This window comes from Filicampus tigris, chromosome 16 (genome assembly GCF_054856515.1).
Source record: "Filicampus tigris isolate MCC_2025a chromosome 16, RoL_Ftig_1.0, whole genome shotgun sequence".
Lineage (NCBI taxonomy): Eukaryota > Metazoa > Chordata > Actinopteri > Syngnathiformes > Syngnathidae > Filicampus > Filicampus tigris.
The window spans coordinates 4859046-4881413 of record NC_141232.1 but is presented as its reverse complement, the minus strand read 5'-3'; the positions used below and the strand labels follow the sequence as shown (position 1 = coordinate 4881413).

The window sequence follows — 22368 nt, the reverse complement described above, 5'->3', positions numbered from 1 at the left end:
TATTACGATTGATTACAATAATAAGTCATGTGGGTGCGTCTTTACTTTTTTTTCTCTTGTGTAAATGCTGGGAATTGAAGTGACGATGCAACAGCATTACGGCTATGGCGGCAGACAAAAATATTGGGACAGTTTTCAGTATTTAATTTTCTGGTGACTTTCTACTAGTCCATGTATTTTTTTTTTTTGCCCTTTTTTTTCTATATAAATAAAATTGTATTGTATTGTACTTAACTTTTTTTCTCTTTACACAAATCTTTGTACCTGTTTAAAGGGTTAAGTACAGATTGTCGACATTTTTTTATTGCTGGAAAAATAAATATGTACTCATACGAAGTACCACATATCTAAATCTACTAAACACTTAAGTAGTTAGGCTTTTTACTTTTACTCACTCCCAACTTTACCGCCCCCCCCCCCCCTTAAGTCCTTCTACTTAAGAACCGAGTGGGAGTACTTTTCCCAACTCTGGAAAAATAAATATGTCAGTCCTTATAGTGGCGATATCTGAAAAATGTAGGTAAGTCCGCCCCCTTTCCCCCATTGGCTATTTGTCAAATTGTTTAACGCACTTCTCATGGTACTGCTTGACTTTGCGTGGTGAGCACAGCGCGCGCACGTCGGGCACGAGCGGCACCGTGCCCGCGTCGCTCTCGTGCACGCGCAGTCTTGAATTTGTCCCGCGGATGCACGCCAGTTGTGTGTGCGTGTTTCTCTCCTATTTGTGTGTGTGTGTGTGTTGGTGCGTGTGTGCATAACACGACAAGACGATCCCGGTTCGGCAAGAGCACAAGTGGAGTAGTAGCGCAGCTCTTCGGGACCAGAACCCGGCTCGGAAGCCGTCTGGACTGCTTCCGAGTTGCAGGCTTGTCGCCGGGAAGGAGTGGACGAGGAGAAGTGGAGGGCACCGGCCGGCCGGCTCCCTGTTTCGGGCACGGCGCGAAGTCCGAATCTCCTTTTTTTTTTTGTGTGTGTGTGGATTAAAAACCAAAATGGGCCGCTGCCGCGATACCACGGGGGTGCTGCTGCTTCTGTTTCTGTGAACCATGGCGGGGCTCCACGGTTCTTCGGATCCGTCGGGACATTTTCTGGACTTGAGCCGGCCGACGCAAGCCTCCGGCGGCGGCGGAGGTAGCGGCACCCGGCCCTACTTGGAAGTGTCTGCCGGCGCTGCCCGGGGCTTCGGAGGCGAGGGAGTGTACAGCAATGGCCGGTACCGGGAGCTGAGCAGCCCGACGGTGGGCGCTCGCAGCCGGGATCCGTCCACGGAGAGGAGCCAGGGAGGAGCCAACACACCTTGCGGCATCATGAAGGTTGGTTGGCTCAAATGAAGTCTCAAGGTGACACCTAGCATTTGTGTGCTTGCGTTCACCACCCTAGTCCAGTTCCAGGAGGAAATGAGGTGGTCAGATGAGCCAAACATTTGATTCAAGTCCTGTTACTTTAATTTAGCTTAATTAGAAATAAAAAGCACTCCTCCAAATGATTACTTCAGTAAGTATTCAGTGGGAAAAAAACTAATCAATTACTGAATAACTTGTGAGCAACTACTGTTTTATTTTATAAATAGTGCATGAAAGTCAAGTAGACCAAATATAAAGGCGGATATTGCACGTTTCAATGCTGCCTCTTTAAAACAATTTTTTTTAAAAAATGTCTTGAATCAACTTTCTTTGTTTCTCATGTGAAACAGCACGCCACGCAGACACTTTTGATTATATACTTAAAATAATTTTGAACTTTGACACGCGACTACATTTATCAACGAGAGATGTTGACATCCCTTTCATTACTCCAAAATGCGAGGACTGCCAACTTGCATCTTTATCTTTAGTGTGCCGTATGCACTGCCGATTGCTTTTTCTCCCTGCTCCTTTATAATGCGTGCACGCCTTTCTGCAGTGAAGAACAGATCACTCAGTCTCAATGGATCAGAGTCAGACCAACTTCAATTTGCATTCGTGTGCTGTGGTTGACCTGCTGATTTTATTCCACAGAGCATAACATTTTGAAAACATAGACCAAAATAGCCCCTTTTTATGTCTCTCAAGCTCCAAGTGAAGCTCTTGTAGGCTGAAATGTCGACATTTTCAGCACTCACAGATGACAGCACGTGACATAGCTGCTCTTTTTTTGGAGTCCACCCATCCAATTTGTATATTTTACTATACACTTCTAAAACATTGGTTCCGTGTGGGAGTGCAAGGTGACTGTATGCGGTCATGTGACTGCCTGGCTCTGTTTGATTGGTCAAATGGAATTAAAGGTCAGTCACAGTTATGTTGGATTGGTGAAACATTCATGTGTCCTCTCAATAAAAACACAAGTACCAGCAAAAAGTATTTGCCGTTAAACCTTCCCTGCCAAGTAGGCCTAACAATTCGTCTTCAAATAGCCAATTTAATAGAGTAAACGTTACCATACTTTGAGTAAATCTGCTAAGTAGTTTGGCCACTGACACAATGTATTCATGTGACATTCTGCGCAAATGAAGACCACTGCATCATTGATACCAAGCGCTCCAGAACACGAAAACAAACCGCTAATCATGTCCTTAAGGGCTCTGTTTGTACAAATGCATGCAAAAACAGTGTACACATGAGGGGGTCCTTAGAGGAGGCGTTTGAAAACTCTTTTTTTTCAGCTCAAGAACAACATGAGTTTAAACCCGAGCACGACAAAATATTGTACTCAGAGGTGAACATTTAACCAAATTCGTATCAGTATATTTCAAATCACAAAGGCTGTAATTTGGGGGGGGGGGGGGCGAGATGGGTCGACAACAACAACTAGCCAGTCGGGCTCATATGAAAATGATTAAGATCCTCATGGGTGTCTTTCTTCCATTCCTGCAAGTATTTTTGTACTTAGTTAACAAAAAAAAAAAATCTTTAGTGAACACATGTTAAAAAAATGTTGTGGTTTTATGGGCTGGAATGGATTAATGGCGTTTCAATTCATTTCAATTGGTCAAATTGATTTGCTACGTGTAAACTTAATTACAAGTTTGGTCATGGAACAAATTAAAATCGTATGTCAAGGCACCACTGTATTGTTTTAGATCTCCGTGTTTATCTTTCTTGGCAGTATATTAGCTTTGTTCAACTAAACACAGATTTCACACTGAGTAAAAAAAAAAAAAAAAGTGAGTAAATAGAGACAAACTCCTTCTTATTTCAATACTTGTATAGTATGCAATGTGCTCTTAAGACTCTCCAAGTCATCACAGTGAATTATTTGCCGCAATGACTAAGAAGCCAAGTATTATTGGCCATTACAATTTCGGCTCATTAAAAAAAGTTTGGTTCAATAAAGCTTGATGCGCCGAGAGCTTCTTCATTAGTACTGTGATTTCCTCTTAATGCGCTGTTGCTTAAGTGATTACTATTCACAGACAAGCACATGCAGTACTTTGTTGTTGTAATGACATTTTTTTTTTTTTTTTTCACGTAAGCCACATTAAATAGGAGGAAACAAAATCAACGCTTTGTAAGAGGGGCGGTCCGGGAAGACCCCTTAACATTTTAGTGAGTATCTGGATGAAGGTGCAGAAGCAGGAATTTATTGATAATTTTCCGTCTACACCTTTGCTGACTCGTAATGACCCATTCCAAGGAAGAAGTAGCCTTTTCTAGAATGCAACAGATGGATGAATAAATACGATACACACCACCATTTTTTTCTCTCTCTTGTTAACAGTTGGGCCGTTGTTGAGGTCTGTGCTACCCTGAGTCATATACCGTACAGTATCATTATGCAGTGGTGCCTTTATGGTTTAAGCCGTTCCCTGACAAAGCAATTTACTCGGATAGCAAATCAGTTTTCCCAATTTAAATACATTTAAATTAGTGCTGTCGAGCGATTAAAATGTTTAAACTAATTAATCGCAAAAGTTTCCATAATTAATCACGATTAATCGCATTTTTCAAGTGCAGTTTTTTTTTTACAAAGCTTGGAACCGATATTTACTTGAGTAAAACCTTGGACTTAATGTCGAAAAAAAAATAAAGTATATTTCGATTCGAAGACTGTTCTAATAGCTTTCTTTGATCCTTGAATATGATTCTTTTCCTGTAAAATACAACAGTTGAGCGATACACCAAAGACGTACAACTAATACGGTATTTGAATTTGGCTTTGCAAAGTGTGCAAATTATTTCGGATTTCTCCATTGAGCCGTCGAGCAAATTTTTTAAAGTAAAAGTCCGTCTTTGCGACAGAGACTCTCCTCAAAGTTCGGCTGCACAGTGAGTGGAAGGAAGCTGCCACAGGAAGTAAATGAAACTGAGTTAACTTGAGTTAATGTTCTTTTTTGTGCGTTATAAAATTTAAATTAATCTCCATAGAGTTAATGCATTAACTTTGACATTCCTAATTTAAATACATACGTTTCTTGCTTTATGCTTTTAATCTGCAAAAGTAGCACTGTATTGAATACAAATTACTGTATGTACTGCAGTATTTGTGTGTTGGATGTATGCCTTTAAGGGGCGTGGCCTTCTGAAAGCGTCTAAAAGCGCAACACCGTTCTTGTGGTCGTCTGTGGAGGGCTGCGTGTAATGCGCGTCGAGTCTGATCAGACCTTGTTGAGCAGCACCTGACACTCACTTCTTAGATCGACTCAAAATTGGATTCCCGTGACGACGGCGCTCGCGCCCTCAAACAAACATGTTTGGGCAAAAAACCTCGCCTTGCACAACGTGCTGCGGCCGCCGCTCGAGTGTCGCCAACTCACCTGAATTCTCAATGCGTCCCGAGGCTTTCACTTTGTCTTCTTTTCAAACGCCGCCAAAACATTTGATCTTTCGGCTAAAACTCAATCAGGCTCTGCATTCCGAATGCGACCAGTATTAAGTATTCAAGGACGAATTGTTCTGCTGAACTCATACACACACTATGGATACTTCGAATGAAATATGCAGAGGTAACCTTTAGGGCCCGATGTATAAGGCTGGATGTACACTGCATGGTTCAAGTGACACAATTCAAATTTTATTTATTTTTTTTTCAGAGAATTTCAGATCAGAATCAGGCCGCTTTGTAAAAATCAGATAACGCGTACAACACAAATAGACACCCAAAAAAAAAACCTTGGTGTAAGTGTAAACTACAACATAGACCATTAAATATGATGGAAATGTGCTACGTAAGAGTAGAGCCTATCATTAAATAAACAAAATAATTGCCGTCGGTGGAGCGATGCCGAGTCGACCCTCTTTTGGGGGAACAGGCGGTCAGGGGCCAGCTAAATACATAACATAAAGAATATTTGTATGGTGTGAGCTTGATTGTTTACTTCCCCGTTTCCGTCGCTGAATCTTGTTCAGTTATTTATGTGCAATTTGTGCATCTGTGCATGCCGGTTGTTTATGTGTTAGAGCAGTGTGAACACGGAAATAGACCATCAAAAAAAATACTGGCATTACCTCAGAATTGCGGCCCTTGAACCTGCCGTGTAAATCCGGGTAAAGTAATGTATGATAAGGATGCAATTTTGATTTGCAAAGATGACATCCCTTCATTCCTATGAACGCAAAACTGAGGGCTAAAAGGTGGAATTGAGATTTGGATCTATGTAACAATGGCATCAGGCAAAATTCTTGCGTCGCCACAACTATCCCTTTTCAGGAAAAGAAAGAAAAACACTGATATAATTTTCAGTCGGATATCCGAATAGCAAAATATTAGATAGCCTAATCGTGCAAGAGACAAAGCCATTTTCAACACTTCAGTACGGTCAGTCATTTGGATAAAATAACACGCCCACATAGGAACTGACTCATTTGAGAAAGCATGCGATTAACCAAATTTGGACATAAAGAGGTTTTCGGCCCAATGCCAGCGAAAAGGAAAAAAAAAGATACTGGATTTTTGTACGAACACGGCATTTCTGATGAAGTCCTAAGCCGCTGCGATCTTCAGCCAAGACAGTTCAACGGTTAAAATTCTTTTGATACAGCTACAGTATTGGATCGTTGCTGTACTTACCACCCAAATTTGGTAGTAAAATACTAGCGCGTACTTCAAGGATGTTGTTTTGTGCGGACCAGGGGCGGAGCCAGAACGTGGCTAGTGGGTGGGCCTGGAAAAATCAGGGTGGGCCTGAATATTTCTCTCACCCAGCACAACCCTCCAATCCTGACATATTGTATATTCAAATAAAATGGCAAACTAAATAATATGAAGTTCAGATATTCCTGAGACAACCATAAATATGTCATCAATAAAATAAAAATAAAACATGATGGAACACAAATTCAAAACTAATTTAATAATCATTTCCCAAAAATGTCAAAGCATATATTTTTTTCACGAATCCCACTTGGGTGGGCAGTCTGGCAATCTGCCCACCCGTAGCGCCGCCCCTGGTGCAGACTTTGCTTGCGTGTTCGCAGAATTGAAGAGTTCACGTCGACGGCAAGAGTGACGCAAATGAGCGATTGCCTCGTTTCGCCTGCCGCGCGAATCATAGCGGAGTGCAGAGTTGGCGTGCGTCGGCGGCGTGGGCCGTGATGCGGCCCCCGTTATGTAACGCCAACGGTGGACAGCTGCAAGGGCGACTCCGGACCGGCTCCGGGCGACCCATCGCTCGCGTGTCCCAGCACACTAACGACTAATTTAGTCATGACATCTTTGCCCTCAGAATGTCCCAAAAGCATCTGCCGCAACCGTGTCTTATTTTTCCTCAGGATTCCCGCGGCTGGGAAACACACGGGAGAAGCGCGCCATCCGGCCTCGACCCCGTTCGGAATAAACCATCAATAACCTTCTGACTGTTATCGTCTTTCCCCATCTGAGGTGGTCCTGCTTCCCTCGCACGACTCATACGCTTCGCACTCGTGACCTCATCTAATGGGCCCGAGCCAGAATGCGCGCACTCATCGCGTCGAGAGCATACTTGGATGCTTAGTAAGGGGACGGACACGGTGAATCGGGTCAAAAGGACACACGGGTTTGCCCTCGGTTTCAGGGAGAGGGGCGTCGTCGGATTTCATGTTCGTCCCCTCAACGTCCAAGGTTTTCGCGAAGGCTCAAGGGTTTGTGTCAAGCTTGTGGGTTATGGCTCGGGTTTGGGGGTTAGGCTTTTGTCTTCTCTTTGTGTCTTCCAAGTGGTGGTATAGCAGTCAATCATTTCTTCAAATTGATCTCTTTGCGCGTGTCGAATTGTGCGAGGTCTTTCTGGCTTCCGCATTCGCAGATGGTTTGTTTCCAGCGGCCCCGGATCGTCCCGTTCCAGTTCTCGGGCGGGTTCGGGGGTTTAAGGGTGAGGGTTTAAGAACAGGGCTCACCAAGTCCGGTCCTCGGGGGCACCCGTCCTGCAGCTTTTCAATTCCTCCCTGCTGTAACGCGCCTGTTGAAATGGATCAGGATGGTTATCAGGCTTCTCAAGAGCTTGCGGATGAGCTGATTGTTTGGATCAGGTGTGTTGCGGCAGGGAGGAATTGAAAACCCTCGAGGGCCGGACTTGGTGACCTCTGGTTTAGAATCTGTCAGAAAAACACAAATCTGTCTGCAATATACGTTGCAGAATGCGATGGGTTGTTCATTTTGTGCGTCTCTGATACCAGGATTGAAGGCTCGCTCGGCGCTCATATGGCGTCGCTCCCGCATGACTCCAGTCCAATCCTAACTCAATAACTCTGATTACACATCGGATCATCGTACCAGATGATGATGATGATGGTGGCGATGAGAATTGGAAAGAGCGTCGAGCCACGCATGGCTGCGTCTGTCACAGACTTCACCGGGCAACCTGAGTCCTCCGCCTGAATTTTAATTTCAGCTAATGGAACCTGCACGGAGATATGCGAGTAATATTCCCGTGCCTCCGGCTGCAGTCGCGTCACATCTTTTTGGGAAAACACGCCAGTGCCGTTTTGCGGAGCAGGCGGCGAAAGGAAGCCGGGTGTCGATTTATTTATTTATTTTCAATCGTTTCAGCTCGCCGAACGTTTGACACACACGGGTCTCTTATCCAAAGTTTGATAAAGGTCACCACTTGTTGAAGAGAGCTCAGAGTGTCCCAGATGCATTTCTGGAGATGATTCAAAGGTTAGCGCCGAATGTTGATATTATTTTTTGACAGACCACCGCAAAGTGCTCGCTCCCTGCCGAGAGGAACAACGTTATTCGGTTGTCCGTCGAGTTCGCACGTGATTGTACTGTATCTACTAGGAGTGGGAATCTATGGGTACCTCACGATCCGATTCCGATTCCGATTCGGAGGCCCACGATTCCATCCGATTCCTGCGATTCGATTCGACTCCGATGCGCCGCTACGATGGCTTACGTTTGATAGTTACTCTAAAACACTTTTTTTAAAACAATTGCATAACTCAAGGAAGAGCGAGGATTTGTATTTCACTCTTTGACTTTTATTAAAGTAGCAAGGCAACCTTGTTGACGTGTGTCAACACAAATTTCAAAAAGTGCCAATGGCAGCATTTGTTTTGACAAATGTCTGTAACTTCTCCGATAACAAAAAAAAAAAAAAAAAAGATAAAAACACATTTCAACTTAATCTGATTTAGCGTAACGCTGCTTTTATTTAACCTAATGTAGCACCTGCTGTAGTATATTTCCTTTTAAATGACATTGCCCACAGTGTCTGTCAAAAATGCTGACGCTCCTTGATTTTAGCCTAGCGTTTCTAAACCTTTTTTTTTTTGGGAGCCAAGGCGCATATTTTACATTTGAAAACCCTCGCACCGGACAACCAAACACAAATGTCACAAAAACCCCGGCTTGCTGTGTTGAAATAATGATGCTCTCATTTCAGTTTACTCACACTTACACGTTGATCTAAAATTGACATTTTGAGAGCAGTTACCGATAAGTGAAATTGGACGGCCCCGTGGCACACCCGATCCCTCCCACTAATGTGCCTTGGCACAGCGGTCGGCGATCACTGATTTAGTGGATTAAGTCATTAGACGGTGGCTATTTTCGGTGAGTAGGTTACCTCTTTTAACTCGACCTTCGTTGCAAATTGCCAGGACACAACGCGGTTAACTTGTCCATCGTGCCTTCGAGCGGGGTTATACTTAGTTTGCGTCATGGGATGGCCAAACGCCGCCACCTTTATCCTTCCTCGTCTTTTATTCCCTGAGGAGATCTTGACTTGACATGGAACTAATTAGTCAAGTGTCAAATTGTGGCCCAGACAAAGAGAGGTTGGATTGGATAACACCAATCTGGTCTAGTGATGGTGGAAAAGTGTCAAGCACTTTGGTTTGATTAAAAGATGACTTTGGAATAGCCTTCACTGTCCCGGGACGGTATTTTGCCATTGACAAGACGTAGTTAGGGATGATTCCTGTTCAGATTTATACTCGCAAAATGTTTGTGAGGACGTGACAACAAGATTCTGATGAATGAGGACGACAATCTGCCGTTCCACCTGGCTTCTCTGCGGCTTTGTTTTTAGTGCTCTCCGAACATACGGCACTTATTTTCAGTGGCTTTTCTTCCTTTTTTTTTTTTTCTTTCATTTTTTTTTTTTTTTATCGAGCGGCGAGCGACTGCGGGGAAACTGTACATTAAAGCCAACGACCTGTGACTGCAGATGAAACAACTCGCGTCGATCAAAGCCTGGCGCGGCGGAATTAAAAGACGCTGGTTGATCAGATAAGATGTCGAAGCTAAGGCCGGTCATTTCACAAAATGTCCCTTGATTATTAAGATCCATCCATCCAGATTCATCGATCCGTTCCGTCAACACAGTAATTCAGTGCATCAAGACGGGATCAAGAAAAAAAAAGAAAAAAAAATGACTAGCATTCCCGCACGCTTTGTCACCATGTGTAACACTTGAGCTTGACTCGGTATCATTGAATAATTCAGACTTCACGTTATGAACAGAGCCTCTTCCTGTTATGTTTCCACACCCTCCTCCAGTCGGCGAGAAACAGGGTCGAGAGTGTGACGGATGAGCGCGGACGGGTCGCGTCTGCGTGCGGTCACTTTGGAGTCGGAGTCGCGGCGGCCGCAGGAAGTGACGGCGCCGATTGTCAATGCCGATCGGGCACAGTGCTGCGGCTTTCCGCACGAGGGAATTGGAGACGGGGGACGGCGGGATGTGCGAGACCTTCAGCGCCGCTGGAATAAAAATGATGTGATCTATGAATGGCCCCGGGAATTTTATGGGGTGGGGGGGTGGGGGGGGTTCCGTGCGAGTGACGTGCCGCGTTTGTTTGGATTTATGCTTCGGTGGGTTAGAACTATCCGTTCAAGTATGAAAGTAAAGTAGACCCTTTTTAATCGCTTGTAGGCAGTTGGGTCCCTGAAGTACAGCACGTGTGCTCAGCTCATCAGCAAGCTTTGTAGAAGCCTGACAACGATCTTGATCATTTGAATCAGGTGGGTTGGAGGAGGGAGACATCTAAGATATGCAGGATCACTCTGAAAACTACGGAAGAGGATTAGGGCCAGTGGGGGGGGGGGGAATAGGTTGGCAAGAGTCTCACTTTTATCTCAGAATTCTGACTTTAAAGTGAGAATTGTGACTTTATTCTCCTTAAAATCAAAATTCTCACTTTTCAGAATTCCCACTTTAAAGTCAGAATTCTGAAAATAAAGTCAGAATTCTGAAATAAAAGTGATAATCTTACCAACCGTGGCCCTAATCCTCTTCCTCGTCTGTAGAAAACAGTTGGGTTAAAAATAACACGATTTTGGGTCGAAAATGGACCGATCCACAACTTGGGTCAATTTGACCCAACTACCTTGGTTGTTTTTGCAGAAAACAACCCCCCAAATGGGTAGTTTTGTAGCGGGTCAGATTGACCCATTTTGTGTATCGCTCCATTTTTGACCCATAATTGTGTTGTTTTTAACCCAAGTGTTTTTAGAGCCCTCGAGGTCCGGACTTGTTGACCCCTGCTCTAAATTGTCCATAGGTGTGAATGGTCGTCTCTGCGCTTGGTTGGTAAGCAGTCCTGGGTGTTGCACACCTTTGGTCCAAAGTTAGTTCCTGCTCACCTCTCTGCCCATGGCCTGACAACTAGCTCAGAGTCCAGCGCTAAATAAATACGTTGAACCGATTCCATATCAGTGGCCGTTGTTTGGGCCATGAGTTGGCAAAAAAAAAAAAAATTCCACTAATTCAGGAAAGCTAACGCTAGTCCTCATTAGCTCCATAATGACGGACAATAACATTTCAAGTACTTTCGATCTTTTTTAGCGTGATAGCTTGACACGCTGCTTTTCCACTTATTTATGCTAGTAGCATTTTAGCTACACCCATAAAAAAGGACATGACAACATTCGTTTGCTGCACGTCGGACTTGATTGTTCTCCCTTTTAATGGATTTCTACGAGTGTGCCGAAGGGTCATGCTGAATTATAAAAGCACTGCAAGCGGAGAGCGCTTCACGCCTGGAACCGCCTGCTTCCGCGTTGCCGTTACAACCACCCCCCTCCCGGGAATGATTTAAAAGCAATTTCCAACAGTCGTCCTTTGGAAGAAGTCATCTCCTTTGTGGGAAATGCTGACAGCGACAGCTTGTGTGTAGCGGATGAGGTTTGGAGGCAGCTGCTCTCCCCCTCTCCGCCCGACACTGAATCTTTCATTGCCGCGGCGTAACACGCCGCCTCGCATCATTTCCGCACTCGGGGCCCGCCGTTCTTTTTGGTAGCGACTGTAGCGCTTTTAACCCTTGGCGCAGAGTCCATGCAAATCACAGCTCCTCGCTCGCACAAAGCCAGGCCCGAAGCCGGCGCCGCCGGTAGCGCCGGCGTGACTACTGTATGTAAATCGGCCGACCGGCCACACGTTGCGCGTAAGCCTCGCCAGGAATTCACAGATGGCGACCATTTGTCTTGTTTGCCCCGTGTGGCGCAGATGGCCCGAATACGACGACGACGACGACGACGGCGGCGGCGACGACGAACTGCTTTAAGCGCGTATGCAACTGAGCGTTTCGGTTTTGCGAATCTTGAACTGCGTCCTTGGCGGCCCCTCGTACCGGGGTGCCTTTCAGCAGCAGGTAACAAACATGCGCAGGCATGTCGCTTAAACATTCCATCGACGCTGGCGCCGCACTCATTTTCATCCTTTGGCGTTTTTTTTTTTTTCAGCCTGTGCTTAGCTTGGCAATGCGCCGTACTATACTACTATATCTACTATGCGCGTGTCTTCTTATCCATACATGTGTCCGGATGGTCTGTAGAAAGGCTTCAGTCAGCCTTGAGAATATATTAAATATGTGTTTGGGCTTTGGCGGATTAGGGAGTGGTGGGAGGAGGGATGATGGCGGTCGGGAGGGGGGTGTGATGTGTTCCGGGCTTGTGCGCCACCAGCTCTCAGCTCCAGACTGCAGATCAGTTTTTGTTTATCATAAAATGTACAGTGCCATCTGTGTGCGTGTTTATATTTGCATTGTCGCCCCCCCCCAGCCCCCCAATTTACTCAGAAGCGCTCCCTGGAAAGTTTGAAAGAATTAGTCGCCGATGCTAGTTCAACTAATCGTCGCGAAGTCTGAAAAGTCTCAAGGACCTTTGTTGAAAATTGAAAAAGGAAGTCGCCGCAAAAAAAAAAAATCGCCGCAAAGGGTGAAAATATACACTTGGTAGGCGTGGCTGTTGTAATCCTAAAAACTTGACTTGGCAGTGCAATTATTCCCCGGAAGCTAATTTGACTTTTCAGGATGAAATTTGGTCGCAATTTTTATGAGAAGACCCACAAAAAATGTCAGACCTTTGTGTCGAAAGATGTCTGCTTGATAAGGAGGCTGAATTGAGGTCAGCACACTTGGCTGTCACGCAACACGCGACTAAAAATAAAACATGAAATATTCTCATTTAAACTAATCAGCGCTCTGGCTGTATGACTTTGTTGAGGCATGTAAGTGAGGAGGTGGAATCTTTAAATGGATGCTTCTAATGTCAAGTCTGTCAGGTTTAGTGGCGCCGTTTTTGAAAAAAAATAATCGTATATTAAATCGCAATATAAAGGGAAAAACATCACAATTTCATTCATTCATTCATTCATTCTCCAATTATCAAAAATCGTTCAGCAGTGAATACAAACAGAGATGAATCAAAAACATTTTTTATTTACATTTTTATTTTTTTTTTTAGATTTTGTTTGCCAAAAAAGACAGACGAGGTCATTCAAAACTGATTCCTCACATAAGCTAGCAACTCATGTTGGTTAGCATTAAAAATCGACAAGTTTCTTGTTTTGACATGACACGGAAATCTTTGAAAAAAATCCAGTTGCTAATCATAACTCCATTTTACCGATATGGCCTTGTGTAGCTATAGTTCATGTTTTTTCTCATAAAAAAAAATCTATAAGATTCTTAGTTTGATTTACACACACGCACACACACAACGCTCCAAGAAGATGACATGAGAATAAACGGCAGGGAAATAAATTGGCTACAGGCAGGAGGTATGACGATGACGAAGACGAGCACAGTCACGAGGAAGGATGATATCCCCCCGCCCCCGCCCTCCCCCCCAAAAAATGATGAGGAAGTGAAAGAGATGAAGGGAGCAGGGCATACATTTTGCATGTACTTGCGTCACACTGTCCTGGCGTAACCTGCTGTTGGCCATGTTGCCCTCGACACACGCACACAGCACAGGCCATTTGTTTAATTCAAGAACTTTGTTTTCTTGATTACGTTCCGGATGCTTTGTCGTTCTTTGACTACATATTAGAAACAAGTCCTACAAAAACGACTTCACTAGGAGAACAACCTCTGCCAAAGCCTAACATTGGAGATGTCGCCAGCCTTCTTGAATTTGTCATTGAGACGAGGCAATTATATCATGGGGATAAATTTCAGGGCGATCACGGATATTTACTTGATCAATCATGGCGCCACGACAGGCAATCGAGTCGACCTTTTCCTGCTCCAATTTCGTTTGTGTAGTCTGTTATTTAGTTTTATCTGTAAAACATACAAATCCACAATTTGTTTGCTGTCACACTACTATGACAAATAATAACAAGAACGATGATGATGATGATGATGATAAAAATAATAACAATGACAACAACAACAATGCTACATTGCTAGCAGGAGTTATGCATGATAGAGTCTTGCCAAAAACGAAATGTTACCGGTTTGATGTTGTATTTTTTGGAATGTACAACCAAATAAAACAGAAGAGAGGCGATCCGCCTGCCTGATGACCCGATGGGAACGACGAACCCCACGGAACGTCGGCGCCCGTGGTTGTAGCCGTAGTAGAAGGCAGAAGAAGTAGAAAGCTTTCCAGTTCCTTCTTTTTAAATTAGTATATATATATATATATATATATATATATATATACACGGCTGACCTGTTTTCTGAATCTGAGCCGTTGATTGGTCGTTGTGAGCAATTGTGATGTCATTTTCAGTCGAAAGAAGTGACAAAATGGCCGCCCCCAGAGATGGCTAAAAACGAGTGGATTAACTCATATATTCCACAAAGGCAATATTAATCAGAATGCCGTGATTCAACTAGTGGGCCTGCTGGGAACATATTCTGGAAAAAAACCATGTTTTTTTTCTCCAAAAAGTCACGTTGGGCCAGCGGGCCGAATGTGCACCTCTAACAGTCGTAACCCCCCCGTGGCGGGCACGCCACTCACTGGCAGCAGGTATGTACAATCTGTTAGAGTCAATAGCGCGTGGCCAGCCGAGCCACTTCCGATGTACGTCCGCTCCAGGGCTCCGTCAATATGTGATGTAGCAGTTTGACCTGATCCCCCGCGAGCGTAATAATGGCCACACATACATGACAGGCACAACATATGCGCCAATCGCACCGAGGCGAGTCCCGGCGGGCGGGCCATCGCGGCTGGCCGCGTCGACGCCGACGATCACAACTCTTGTCAGTCCAAATCAATACTGTGCAGCGAGGGAGGGGCGGGTGGACGTTGCAAGTGGACTGGAAGATGCTTTTGAGTGATAGCCGCCCGCCGCTTGCCTACATCACTTATGCAGTGTTGACGCTGGGAAATTGGATCCGCTCCCTTCTCCCCTCCACGCCGGGCTGGCTGGAAGTGGCTTTGGATAAATGACGGATGCGCAAAGATGGGAGAATGAGGACAAGCTTGCAGCATATGCGAACACTTTGGTGACTAATGCTCGCGGCCTCAATTCGCCTCGATGGGGATTTTAGCCATGCGGCGCCCAATCACTCTTCAACGGGAGCAGGTGTCTTGGTTCCACTGCTGTCCACCGACATCACTGTTGAGAAAGAAAACGAGCCTCTAATTGGGTTGTTGTGCGGCGATCTGCACATCTAATGAAGGTTCTCCGTCCAAATTCACTTTAAATCTCCAGCTAGTACATACTTTTCGCTAATTTACACACTTTTGGGGAAAAGTACAGATTTACTCATTTAATGTTTCATTGTTATCATTTGGGGAAATCGCTTTTAGAATGTTCCGGACTTGCCAGTCTTGCATTGAGAATAATGTTGAGATTTATGTGGATATAGATCAACTTCCCAAAGTTGTTCCCACACGGGACATAAGCTGTTTGGTACTCTGTAAACAAACACAGTGCAGCTCAGCCTCCGGCAAGCAGATGTCATGGCTCGGAATACACTCTTGGCAGTGTGTCAGATTTGTGAATAATTATGATATATAATAATTAGGGATGTAACGATTCACTCAAGCCCCGATTGGATTGGATTTTCAATTTTCAGTTCCGGATTTTCGATTCGATTCGATTTTTAAAAAATAACTACCATGCTTGTGTCCGTGCGCTCGTGTGGTGCCGCAGCCATCCACAAACGCAATACGCAATGATGTCTGGCGCAAGCAGATAATTTAATTTTTAATTTTTAAAAAAATTAAAAACAGCATTTTTTAGGATTCTAAATTAGTATATTCTAACGATTTAGGTATGTTGTCTTTTGTTGGGTGTTGCTGTATGTCCCAGTTCGATTCGCCTCGATTCAAATCGATTATCCGGTTAATCGGTTAGAATCGATTTTTTTTAATCGATTTTTGATTCATCATTACATAATAATATAATTCCTATGAATGTTGGATAAAACTTTTTTCAGAGCCATTCCAATAGGGGAATTCATTCTTGAGTACTCATGTATACCGAGTACCAATAATACTGGTACTTTTGGTTCCCCAAATGTCAGTTAACACAATTACAGATAATTGTTTGTGAACAAAGATCCTTCTTTCTGACATGATGATTCACCAACTACTGGTGAGGTGGATTTTTTTTTTTCCCCCCCTTAAGTATCGGCGGCTTCTATCATGAGAATCAGATCCCTTGATATAAGGCCAGAACCGTCCCGATACCGATACCTGGTATCAGCACTAAACCCTGCATGGCTCACTTTCTCAAAAATATGACAAGCTGTTGATATTGCATTTTCTCTGTCGACTGTCGACCATACTTCCCTTCAATCTTTGCTCCAGCAATAACAAGCATCGCTTGCTCCCTTCCCCTTCATCCCTTTTTTTGTTATTCATTCCATTCGCGATCCCCTGCCTTGTTTCTGCAAGTAGTGGGCGGATCCAAAGTGTCAGCGCTGAGCGGGGACGCAAATGAAGACTGTGAGGTTTTCTGGAGGCTGTGGCGTAAGTGGCGGGTGTAATTGAGGCTGCATCCCTGGAAGGGGGGGGGGGGGGGGGGGTTGTGCTGCGCTGCCTGCTTAGTTCCATAGCATAACAACAACACACACACACGCTCACACACAGAAACATACATAAGCATTCTCCTCACGGCCACAAACAATGTAAACAAAGGCAGACAAATGGGGGGGGGGGGTCGCACACCTGTTTCCTACACACGTGAACACACACACACACATACGCGCGCAGCCACATCTGCAAAGCCCGAGGGGGCTTTGCCAAGCGCGGCATGAGGCAAGAGTGCAAACACGGCGAATACTAATCATTAGGGCATGTGACGGCCTTGAGTGACGTGCGTTAGACAGGCCTTGAGCAGGTGTCTCATCTGCAAGCCAGTTTGAGTTTTTGTCACCGAATGTTCCTGGCTATTCATTCACAAGGTCAACATGCGTGGTTCAGGAAGTCAACAATAGAAGACGACGGCGTAGAACAAAATCCGAATGCATTTGAAAGTTGTTGTTGTTTTTTTTTTTTTTTTTGCTTCATGTTTCTGTACAACCGTGCTGAAGTTTGTCAGTGGAGAGGGGAACTTGTGTTCTGGGGCTGCTTTGCTACGTCTAACAAACCTGCTATGGGAACTAATTGAAACGAACTGAATTAAAAAAAAAAAAACAAATGTCGAATCCCTAATTAAAAAATACTGTGAAAAATCCCAAACTGTTATGAAGAGGGTAGTTGGAAAAAAGACAGTCAGCATACCTAGGTCGGTGTTATGTAATCAATGGTTTAGAATCCTATCAATTGTGTGGATCTGATTGTTGATAAATCATGTACGGAAAAGACCTGACGTTATGTAAAAATATTGCAAAAAATATGGCGGTCTCACGATATAAAAGTACTACAACTGTAAAATGTAATGCTGTGTTTTGAAATGTTTGGGTAAATAATAGGTACACTGGTAAACGTAAAAAGAAAATAGATGAATGGATTATAGCAGTTTGTCATTTTTATATGTGGATTATGTAATATAATTTGCTGACAAAAAAAAATCTGACAGTTAGGTTTAAGTGTATTGTTCATCCCTCAGTTTTGGACACCAACTGTCCTAAAAAAAAACTAAAAAAACCCAATGAACTTCATACAGGAAGCTTATTGTGTGCCGATTCTTATCTTTGAGAAGTGAAATTGAAAAAGCGCCTCGAATTAAACCCAATGTTTTGTCCTAGTCTAGTGGTGTGGTTTTCCCAATGAAAATCGCTCCTTACGTGTTCTATAAATAAACAGCCCACATATTTCAACAAAACCTCAATCGACCGTCCTGACTTTGGCTCTTTTGTTCTCGACGCCGGGATATTTTTGTCTCCACTCGCAATCGCAGATGTGTCGCGTTCAAGAGCGAAAGAGGATGCGCAACGGGATCTTTTGACTTTACCAAAAAAAAAAAAAAAAAAGCAGAAGATGAGCAAAAAGACGTGAAACCGTTTTTTCTTTCGATATGTGCACGCTGGCGCGAGGGATTCGACGGCGGAGCGAGACGAGGCGAGGCTGTCGCCGGGCTTTGTCACGTGACGGCGAGGAGGGCGTAGTTGCGCGCTTGCTGGCGCGAGGGAGAGACAAAGTGACAGCTGGATGCTGCCCCTGGAGTATAAAACAGTCGCCCCAAGGCAAATGAGCTGAAAAATGCTCGCCCGCTCTGAGCGTCAACCCGGGTCTGACGTGGCGGCGTTTCACGGGTGACCCTCGCCGACGTTGCCGTTGTGTATGCGTCACGCTGACTCGGCGTTCTCAAAAAAGAGGAACAGAAGCCGCAAAGTCGGAAAGAGAGAGAGAGAGACAGTCCCCTCACTGATGACTAAAGATAACTCTCTGTGTGAGAAACTAAACCGACAGGTTAGCAAACGCTTATAATTGAGTTTATTTAAGCTTGACACTCCCAAAATTAGCATAAAAGTGAAAATATCAGGCATTTAAGGTTTATCACTTTTTTTTTTTTTTTTAAATTGGGGACATTAAAAGAAATTAATAAATAAAGGGAAAAAATTATACAGCGGGGGTTCACTGCACCCATGATTTGAAAGCGACCACACCAGTGTGTCTCAGTATCCGCTAGCTTAATGCTATACCACCATATGGGCTAACGAATAGCATAGCGCAGTGTTGCAAACCTTTAAGCACTGGATATTTGGACACAAAGGGTAGACGGACAACATAACAATATTCACATCCATATATTCTTTATCCTCTGCGAAGACCAACTATCATTATTAGTGCGGCATACTGAGATGAGACCTGTTTTTTTTGAAGTGCAATATTAGAAAGTGCTCTTTTGTCTTTTTTTCAAAACACATTACAAACAATTTCGTGAGGCTTTAGTGGATTAATGACATTCCTATTCCTTTGGGGAACGATGATTTTCGGGGGGGGGGGATGCAGGGGGGGGGGGGGCGTTGGAAATGAATGCGTATTTTAAGCAACATCATTTTCTAATAAAAAACTGCGCTGGTGAAAATCAAAGTTCGCTTGGCATCAAAGCTCCACCTGCGTACACACAGTACGTCCCGGAAAAGCTCCACCTTTGCAACACCCACGCTCCTCCTCCTCCTCCTCCTCCTCCTCCTCCTCCTCCTCCTCCTCCTCCTCCTCCTCCTCCTCCTCCTCCTCCTCCTCCTCCTCCTCCTCCTCCTCATCATCATCATCACGTTCTCACAGCCCTCTCTACATTTTCACGCCGTTCGTGCAGAACTAAAACAGGGATGAGTCATTTTGCAGTGGCACTCGCGCAGCTGTCCTTCAGACCACCTCTGCGCGTACGCACGCACGCACGGACGGACGCACGCACGCACGCACGCACGCACGCAGCTCAGGACTGACTGCTTGCATGAGGCTGAACGCTTGATTCATTTGAGCATACACGTTCCTGTCTAGAGCTCATCATTATCATTCATAACGACAATATTTCCCCAGAGAGGCCCTTTTTTATTTTTTTATTTTTAAAATTTCCCTTGACTGTCAGATTTATGATGTACTATTGTATTCTATATGTAAAATATAGCATTGTGTTATGTTTGTTCACTTGGAGAGTGATGTTTATAATCTCAGCATGTTCTGATGCCTTAGGGTAAGGGTTGGTTGTTTTATTCAACCGCCCTTGAACCAGGAGAATAAATTAAAGCTCGCAGATATGTGTACTGAACAGGAATGCTGCAGGAATGCCTTTGGTACAGCCATACTGTCTTTTGAAATCCTGTAGGGGAGCTGTACTAAAAAAAAAAAAAAAAAATGTCTTTACAAAGGTGGCGCAAGCTAACTTGGGATTCCTCCAAAATGGAGGCGTCCTGCTGTTTGTTGTCCAGGAAGCTCGGGAAGCAGAAGTGACAAAAGCCAGAAGGAACTGCGTGAAGGTTGAATATGAGCCATCAAAAAAAAAAAAAAAGGCAAATTTGTCAATTAGTAGAGAAGTCTTAAATTCCTCTGCTTTTCAAATTCTTTTGCCTATAAATATTGTGTTTTGTCTTTAATTGTTGCCTTTTAATGTTGTTTTGTAACTGTCAAGCACATTGAGTTACCTTGTGCATGAAATGCACTATAGGCTGCCTTGCCTTGCCTTAGGAAAGTGACGGTTAATAGAAAAAAAAAAATGCATTCCAGAGCTACACAGCCGCCGTCATAAAACCTGCACGGACAACGTTTTAACTCATATTTAGCATTCTTAAGCCATTCAATTCCAGGAATTAATTTTTTCAGGATAATTCTATGATTTTAGGAGGTCTGAAAATGTCATTTTCATTATTTTTGTCGCTTATTTTAATGGCATGCCTTGCCACAAAAAACAAGTTGAACACATACAATGGTGAATCCATTGGCGATTTTCGATGCAAGTTTTTCGTGACATTTTCCAGGTCCAACATGACTGAGGCGTTGGGCGTGATCCACTCTGATGTCTTTTTAAATATCCCTTTGGTGGCATAATCAGTTGCAAACTGCCTGATGAGTTCTGCCGTACCTCTTTTGAACCCCCCGTTGGCACGCTTATCATTTAATGAGCCGATTGGCAACTAACAAACGCACGCACACATATTTTCGTGCGTGCGTGTTCGTGTCCATCTACGGCTCGCAATCTCCAACCGTTATCGGTGGCAGGCGGCTTATGTGAATCTCGGTAAACGCGGTATGCGACTCCCCTGAAGAAAAGGTCGCCGCCGACGAATTTCAATTAGCGGAGCTGCCGCCAGGAAATGGCAGCCGCTTGTTATGCAAGCACGTCGTGTTTTGATTGACGGTTTTGCTCGTAGTTTATGGGGGGAAAATAAGAAATTGCAGCTAACGTGGCAGCTGCTTGGGAGGCAAATGTAAAATCAATAAAATGGAGTGCCGTTATTATTTTCACTTCAGCTGCGCTCGTTGAGTGTCTTCCTGCAATATTTGCACACCGATGTCTATCTTAAAGGATTATGCTGCTGCTGGTTGCTCTTTTTTATCCCCCTCATTCTCCTTTAATCAGATTATCTGGCCAGCATTTGTGCGCGTTAAGGTTGTGTCGCGGGTCGGCGCCTGATTAGCGATGACGAATAACGGCGGTGAGCACACGACTGCACCCAAACTTCGAATCAAAAATCAGCACGAAACAGAATCAAATTCCCGTTTTCATGTCTTACACCGGCAGCCAAGCCATTCTCGGGTATGCGTGGCTTATCCTGCTACCGCTGAAGCAGCCGGCGAAAAAAGATCAGTTACGCAGCTTTAGTCAATTACGGCTCCCAAAAATGTGCAAGACAATGCCGGCAGATATCGGGCAAGTTGGCTCACTGTAGATCTTTTCAAAGGACGGCTTCAAAAATGATCTTGTCACATAAGCCTTTGTCTAATTTACCTACTTTGATACAAGTCGCTATATTCGACACGTTTTAACTTTGTGGTGAAGATTTGGATAAAACATTTACGCTATATATGCCGCCATCTAAGGATGGGCGGGAACCTAAAACTGTTGTCAATCGAGACGCGAAATTGCCTGTTGCGGGCAAAATGGCGTGTTTGTTAGTGCTTTTATTTGCTCGTTTTCTGTCTAAAGAAGATAAACACTAGGTAGGCTCTAAGCCAAGTGGTTCACACCACCCATAAGGTACCAGGTACCGCCCGGTAAGACCTGCTTTTGCCAACGGAAAAGCATCAATAGTGAGTACGACCGTGTTGAAGCAACTATACATCATGCTCCTACAAGTAGCAGTACGCATACTGAGAGGGAAGATGCATTTTTGATGCGCATCAGCATCTCGCGGCATTCACATGCGGCCACAACTGAATACCCTACGTATAAGTCTGCTTGGGTATAGAAAAGAAATGGCTGTAGAGAGCCAAGCGAGTGGGTAGGGGGGGGGGGCAGCAGATGGATGAAGAGAGCAGAACATGTCAGCATCCGGCAGACCGGCCTCACGCTGCCTGAGATCACTTTAGTGGAAAAGATTGATCATCTCTGCAACAGACTGTCCACCGTTGCAGGAGTATTGATTTTTACACTGTTTGTGTAACATAGTAGAGGTGTTCTGTGCTGCACGCAGACCGTCTGTTTTGAGCCATCGCTGAGCAGAAATGAGCACCGAATTCAAAACATCGGCTGCGTTTTGTCCACCAAACAACCCGGGTGAGCCCTCGATGGCCTTGCGATCCCCACGCGTTAGTCGGATTTTTATTTGCGAAGCACGCAGTGTTCCACATTCTGCGCAGCTTTTCATCGCTCACTCAAGCTGAAATTGCAAACAAATTCCTGTCTTTGGAGAAAGGCCGAAGTTTCAAGATGTCCGGAATATATAACGCGATTCCGTATAT

The 22368-nt window shown here is 44.4% G+C and overlaps 1 protein-coding gene across 1 annotated transcript in view; it reads left to right on the top strand.

Moving 5' to 3' along the window:
- The first annotated feature begins 599 nt into the window (after positions 1–599).
- The window catches only part of LOC147134257 (inactive phospholipase C-like protein 2), a 54054-nt gene continuing 32285 nt past the window's right edge, over positions 600–22368 (top strand). The window contains exon 1 of the mRNA XM_086055823.1: positions 600–1313. Coding sequence (XP_085911949.1) covers positions 1047–1313 — 267 coding nt within the window. The 5' untranslated portion in view covers positions 600–1046. The remainder of the gene's footprint in view (positions 1314–22368) is intronic.